At 44.3% G+C, this 7,156-nt stretch overlaps 1 protein-coding gene across 1 annotated transcript; it reads left to right on the top strand.

Moving 5' to 3' along the window:
- Positions 1-2,795: 2,795 nt before the first annotated feature.
- nefla (neurofilament light chain a) lies at positions 2,796-5,924 on the top strand. Its single transcript, XM_032539640.1, has 4 exons — positions 2,796-3,977; positions 4,119-4,243; positions 4,722-5,146; positions 5,249-5,924. The coding sequence occupies exons 1-4, from the start codon at positions 2,937-2,939 to the stop codon at positions 5,644-5,646; spliced, it is 1,989 nt and encodes a 662-aa protein (XP_032395531.1). The 5' UTR covers positions 2,796-2,936; the 3' UTR covers positions 5,647-5,924.
- The last annotated feature ends 1,232 nt before the right edge of the window (positions 5,925-7,156 follow it).

Here is a 7,156-nt window from a genome sequence, read left to right as displayed (position 1 = left end):
AGCAAATAAGCACTAAAAACACTGTTTTCCGCTAACATAATTTCCCTTTATCCCCCACGGAATCCCGTACAGATGTGAACAACAACCTCACACTGTCAATAATCAACAACACTGTAAAGTACACTCTCCTTTACAGACAAACACTCAGAGGCCGTACCTGCTAGAATATATATATATCTTTATTCCCCACAGTATACAGCACAGCAAACAGCATGCACAAGCAGATATGCACTCAGTACGTGATGCAGAGTAAACTCTACTCCAAAGCTCTTACCTTGACACAGGACTGGAGAGCCGTCAGTCCGGACAGAGCAGCATCAACGTGGCTGGACGTCCCGTACGTGACTCGCAGCTGACTCTGTCGGACCAAGAGATTCTCCGTCTTTTTATTCTCTTACCAAAACAAGGATGGTGTGTGAACGGGGGGGGGGGGGGCCAACCCTTGCTCCCAGCCCAGTCCTTGGTGAGTCCGGCGCACCTGCCTCGAAACCATGTTTCAAAAACAGGCCCGCCGTCTCTCAAAACATGAGCTCGATGGAAAGCCGTAGTCAAAGCAGGAGTATGATATGTGATCAAAACAGGTTATATAAGGCTTATGCTAAGTAAAACAATGATAAATGAAACACAAAACAATTATACAGTTGATAAATGAAACACATACAATTGATAAATGAAACACAAAACAATAATAATAGTTATACAACAGTGAATCAACAAGTTATACAAGTGACCCACTTAGCTGTTGTCAAGGATCAAAAATGCAAAATGAACTTTTTCCTCCACATGAGCCAAGGGACCCAGGTCGACAAGTGGGGTCCCAGTGTGGACATCAAAAACCATCACTTCCATTTTTGTTTCATTAAAACTTAAAAAGTTAGAAGCCATCCAGGCCTTTATGTCATCAAGGCATTAGAGCAGTGGTCTGAGAGAGTTGCTCTTTTTTAAGGGGCACATAGATCTGGCTGTTGTCAGCATAGCAGTGGAATAGAATGCCATGCTTTCTGTGCTGCCTGTAACTCAGTGTTATGTTCTTCTGTGGGGGACTAATTTGTGTTAAGACATGTAAGAGGAGCTGTGCATTTACGTGACAGCAATAGAAAAATATTTGGACTGTACAGTATATTGAGGTTGGAAGGCTTGGAATATGGATGTTGTGCACTATAGGGTTGTACTGGGAATTTTAAAAGTAATCTTTTGATACTTAGGCCAAGGCTGAGCTTTTATGTTTTGTTAATCTGTTTCACAAGGAGAACAAGTAACAATCTAGAAATTGGCACTATGAGTGAGTTAAATTGTACGCAAAGAGAAGTTAATGGGCTACTTTCTGTCCTTCATTTCCCCAGGTCCTGTAAGCATCTTGTCTGACAAAAATCGCCCTGGTGCAGATCGTCAGACTGCTGTTAAGGTGAGAAGAGTGTACACAGGGGAGTTTGTGTGATCACAACTGTTACGATGACTCAGCCTGCAGCAGAGTCCATGCAGCTCCCACTGAAGTCCCCCACCTCTCACTGCCTGCCTCACTTCTGTTTAGGCACAGCACTGTCTGCAAGTACTGGGGGGCCTTTGCTGCATAGGCAAATTACTGGAGAATTCACAATATGGATCAAGCACATGCACACACACACACACACACACACACACACACAGAAACACACAACACCCGAAGAACACAGAAAAACCACACATATGCAGATATTGCTGCAAAAGCACTGCAATACACTTCATTTATGCATGGATATCGAAAGCAAGATTAATTTCCCAACTTTCACTCAGCCACTGCATACCTGCACAGACGCACACACACACACACACACACACACACACACACACACACACACACACCAGTCTCACAAGAAAAGGAAATCCATGTCAGCAGCTGGGTGTTAGTGACCTGTCAGTGAATCTGTGCTGCACTATTTGTCTTTTCTGGAATTGAAAGAATAACCTGAAAAGCTTTTTACCATAGGCAAAGAAGGCTTTTATTTCTCGATTAAAAAAAATCCCTGCTTTCAAACATTAACAATATGTCTAATGTTTATGTTTTGATTAGTTTATGCTTTCTCCCCAAAATTACTGCCAGATTCCAAGACGTACCGATTCATAAAATATATGGTGTCGGATTTGCATGAGGTCCTTTTGCAAAATCAGACAAGAACAAAGAGAAGATTTTATAGTAAATATTAAGGAAAAAGGAAAAAAAAACAGATATAACATGTACACAGCTAATTAACCAATGTTTTGCAATCAGCCAATCTTATTGATAGATCAAGAAATTTGAAAATAACATGTGACCTCTAACCTTCTGTTTGGGATATGATCATTATAAGGTCTTTTGAGGTTGTGGCTGTAGTTCAGCTCTCCACCAGAAGGAGAGATGCTGTGTCACGGCTGTTAAATTAGGACACCCCTCCCCTCTCATCTGCGGTGAGATTAGCACAACAAGTATGCTTTGGCATGTTTTTACTATAAATAAAGTATATGAAGGAGCAAACAAAACGTATCACAGGTATTTGCTGTATAACTGTAAAGCACACTGTGATTAATCTGTTTTCTTAGAAGGGATTTTGTTAAGCTTGGATAAACTCCACTGTTGTGAGAAACAGAAGCAGCTTGTAATTTTGCAACCTCTTCCCTGCTGTCTTTTCTTCTTTCTATCTTTAACTCAGTTCCCTCCTACACTCATTCCCATGGATCCTCTCTGTCTCATTTCTTTGCCGTTGCAGTGAAAGCCTATCGAGCCTGCATTGTCAGAGTTTGGGGAAAGCGCTTGCGTCAGAGCTCACTGTCCTGCTATAAAAGCCCAGGCTGCTGCAGCAGCGAGCAGTAGAGGCTTAAACCTGAGCCCTTCATACACCTCCACACACACACACACACACACACACATACACATACACAAAGAGGAGAGGGAGAGCAGCCTGTCCTCCCACCACGGAGCCATGAGTAGCATCGGATATGACCCCTACTATTCTGCCTCGCCATACAGACGCTGGTATGTCGAGGCTCCCCCTCGTGTCGCGGTAACCAGAGGGAGGACCCACTCTGTCTACTCCTCCCATGCTTCCCCGATGTCCTCCCGCGTCAAGTACTCCTCTCCTGGCCGGGTGCTGCTCTCCTCCTCCTCACAAGCCTCTTCCCTGGAGCTGGAGCTTAGCCAGGCCGCCCAGATCAGCTCTGATTTCCGCACCGTACGCACACAGGAGCGCAGCCAGCTGCAGGACCTCAACGACCGCTTTGCTGGCTTCATTGAGAGAGTGCGTGAGCTGGAGCAGCAGAACCGTGCTCTGGAGGCAGAGCTGCTGCTGCTGAGGCAGAGGCACAATGAGCCATCCCGCCTGAGAGCGCTGTACGAGCAAGAGGCCCGGTCCCTGAGAGCCGCCGTGGACGAGGCCAGAGCAGAACAACAGGCTGTGCTGGGACAGAGAGAGCGGTTGGAACAAACCCTGAGTGCCTTGCAGAGTCGATATGAGGAGGAGGTGCTGGGTCGTGAGGAGGTCGAGGGCCAGCTGATGGACGCCCGTCGTGGGGCCGACCAGGCTGCCTTAGCAAAGGCTGAGCTGGAGAAGAGCGTCGAAACTCTACTGGAGGAGCTGGCCTTCCTCAAGAGGATTCATGAAGGTGAAGTGGTTGAGCTTCAGGCCCAGGTCCAGCTGGGTGTCCAGGTGGCGGTGGAGTCTGAGGCCGCAGCCCCAGACCTCTCTGGGGCTCTCAGGGACATCCGGTCCCAGTATGAAAGGCTGGCAGCACGCAACATGCAGACAGCAGAGGAGTGGTTCAGAGTGAAGGTGGGCACCATGACTGAAACCGTGGCCCAGCACAGTGACGCCATGAGAAGCTCCAAGGACGAAGCAGGAGAGTACCGCCGCCAGCTCCAGGCTCGCCTGCTGGAGATCGATGCCTGCAGAGACCTCAATGAGTCCCTGCAGAAACAGCTGCATGAGATAGAGGACAAGCAGAACGCTGAGATAGATTCTATGCACGTCAGTAGAGTTTTTTGGTGTATCTATCCTCATGTGTTCATTATTATTCCGATTTTTGATTATGCGGGGGTATTCATCTCTAAAAGTATTACTTAAGTTTTTCATTTTATTTCCTTTTTTTTCTTCACTTCTTCTATTTAGGACACCATTGCAGAGCTGGAGAGTGAGCTAAGGGGCACCAAACAGGAAATGGCACGCTACCTGAAAGAGTACCAGGACCTTCTGAATGTCAAGATGGCTCTGGACATTGAGATCGCTGCATACAGGTGAGTAGTAACAGTGAAGCTGAGATATCCTTTCTGGAAATGAAAAGAATCAATGACAAACAAAGAGATGACATTTTGGATAGATTCAGAGGTTCTTCACAAGGTCATTTAAGGTGAAAATATTTGTTAACATTTAGGTAAAACGTACCTGCGTGTTCGTCAGAGCGCATTAGCATATTCAAACACAGCTATAGTATTTTTCATGTTTCTTTTTATGTTGAGATGTTTGCAAATTGTATGGCAAAACTATATGTATAGTGATTTATATTGATGTTTAGGCTCTTAATATAGAAAAGTCAAAAATAGATATTCTGGGATTAAGCCTTAACCAGAGATTTATTAGAATCAATGTTTACTTTCCACAATTTAGATCAGACATCGTAGTATTGAGTGATAAAAAAAATGTCTGTGTAACTAACTAAATAACTGAGTTCCCATCTGAAGTACTCATTTCCTGTTTTTTCACCAACCCCTACAGGAAGCTGCTGGAAGGGGAGGAGTCCCGCTTCAGTGTAGGAGGGCCTGGGAGTGTGTCCTCTATGTACAGCCACAGTTTCTCCGCGCCCTGCTTCGCCCGGCCCATCCTCTCCAGCATGAGCTCTGGCTCCTCCTACCTGATGACATCACGCCTGCTCAGCTCCAGCTTCAGCACCACCGAGGGGATCATCTCTGCCAGCCACGCCCAGCAAGCAGAAGCCAGCCCCCCCGGGGAAGAGGAGGAGGCCGAGGAGGTAGTGAAGGAGGAGGAGGAGGAGAAGGAAGAGGAGGAAGGACAGGAAACGGAGGAGACAAAGGGGGAGGAGGAGAAGGAGGATGAAGAGGATATAGAGGAGGAGGGCGATAAAGAGAAAGAAGATGAAGAAGAGGCTAAGGGAGATGAAGAGGCTAAAGAAGGAGAAGAGGGTTAGTGCATTTTTTTTAGTTTATTCTGAAATGGCTCGATTCAACTTCAATAATTAACATCATGATGACAAGTAATAATACAATTCTCATCTATTGATACAGGTGGTGATGGGGAGGAGCCAATGGAAGAGGTGACAGAGGCCGCTGAAGATGAAGGGGAGACAGAGGACAAAGCAGAAGCAGAGGAAGACAAGGTTACAGAGGAAGCACAAGAGGAGGTAAAAACAGTAGGAGGTGACGACAAGGATGAGGATGCAAAAGAAGAAGAAAAAGAGGAGAAAGAAGAAGCAAAAAAAGGTGAAGAGAAAGAAGACAAAGCGGATGCCAAAAAAGATGACAAAGCTGAAGACAAAGCCGACGACAAAGCCGACGACAAAGCCGACGACAAAGATGAAAAAGTTCCTCCGAAAACAGATGACAAAGCTGACGCCAAAAAGGAGAAAGAGGAAGGAAAAGCAATCAAACCTGAAGCTGCAGAAGAAAAAAAGCACAAAGGGTAAAAAGTAACTAGCCCCAGCCAACTTCTGTTAAGACCATCTATTTGCTCGATAACCTGCAGAGACATCTACGCTATCCTCTTGAATCTGCTTGTGGTGCTCAGTAAAACAGTCCAATAGCCATTTGAAGCAACAAATCAAGGTTAACTGCTTGCCAAAATCCAGATCAGTCCATGAACGTCTGGTTGCACACTTTATGATGAGTGTAATATGTGTAACTTCTGAATGCAAAAGTGAGCGGGGGAGTTTTTGGTGATTAAATAAAACACCTCTTAAAGCCACGTGTGTCATTGATTTTGACCCTGGTAGAGCAGCAAACAAGTCCCTATCTAACGTTTAACAGCTGGCAAGTAGGTGAAAGACAAATTTACAGCATAGGGCTTTTGTGTATATATATATATATATATATATATATATATATATATATATATATATAAACGTTAATAGCCTATACATTTTTGTCACTCCTAGGCCTACTATTATATTTTGTCTTCCTTTCTTTATATTATTTATATTCTATAAGCCATAGATCTGGGTCCGCGCCCCTGGACCGTCCTCAGAGTCACTGCAGGTCAAATTATTGTTTAATACTTTTTTGAACGTTTTTCCCCTCAAAATTAAAATATGTCTGAACATATACAGTATAGTATTCCAACATATTATTAGAAAAGGTATAACATATTAAAAAAAAACACACACACAACCTCAATGACATTGATGACAGGCTTACTGGCCTCTAAGATATAGCCGCTGTTGTAGCCATCCACAGACACAGGTAAGCTCTGGATTCAGTGTGCCTTCCACTTGACATTAAAACATGATGATATATGGATATGTAAATAAAGGCTTAGTAATGTAAGGCACCATGAAACGGTTTGTGTAAGCCAATAGGCTTTAGGCAACCCTACACATGCAGGCCCAGTTTTACATAAATTGTATATTAACACAATTGTTCACAACATGTTGTAGGATTCCCTGCTCATCTCTCTTTCAGGTTAGGGGTCCTTGGCCTAAAACACGTTTAAGCCCTGCTATAAGCATTGATCTATGTTTTGGAATTGCTGCTCCCATAGTGCTTTGGTGGATGTAAACAGGAAGTATAACGTTATGTAGTGAGTGGATGTGATCGAGCACCTTACCTTTTGGCAAATCTCGGCACTATTAAAAATGACGAATAAGCTAGCAGTTCCGGTTTGCAATCTACCCATGCATACTGACAAATGCCACTGATTGGATTACTGAAACTGAAGAGAACGTCACGTGAAGAATGTTCAGGTAAATTCTGGAGTTCATTTTTCTATAATTTCCAAGTGTATTTGTGTACGTTTATGGTATGTGGCTAGCCTACGGTGTTAGCAACTGCTGTGTAGGAGGGCTCATTAACATACAGTTGATACGAGTTGAAGTCAAAGTCAAAGTTTGCAAATATTAGCTAACAGTAGCCACCAAGCTAAAACCAAAGCTACAGATAGTAGCAAAACCTCTGTGTGCGTGTGTGTGTGTGTGTGTGTGT

The sequence above is a fragment of the Etheostoma spectabile genome, chromosome 16 (genome assembly GCF_008692095.1).
Source record: "Etheostoma spectabile isolate EspeVRDwgs_2016 chromosome 16, UIUC_Espe_1.0, whole genome shotgun sequence".
Classification (NCBI taxonomy): Eukaryota; Metazoa; Chordata; class Actinopteri; order Perciformes; family Percidae; genus Etheostoma; species Etheostoma spectabile.
Note: the sequence above shows the minus strand (reverse complement) of the source record. Positions and strands in the feature narration are given on the sequence as shown.

Excerpts from the sequence above, each read along its gene's own strand:
- nefla (XM_032539640.1), top strand. The coding sequence starts at position 2,937 with ATGAGTAGCATCGGATATGACCCCTACTATTCTGCCTCGCCATACAGA. Across the intron at positions 3,978-4,118 it reads CTGAGATAGATTCTATGCAC|GACACCATTGCAGAGCTGGA; the intron begins GTCAGTAGAGTT and ends TCTTCTATTTAG. Across the intron at positions 5,147-5,248 it reads GGCTAAAGAAGGAGAAGAGG|GTGGTGATGGGGAGGAGCCA; the intron begins GTTAGTGCATTT and ends CTATTGATACAG.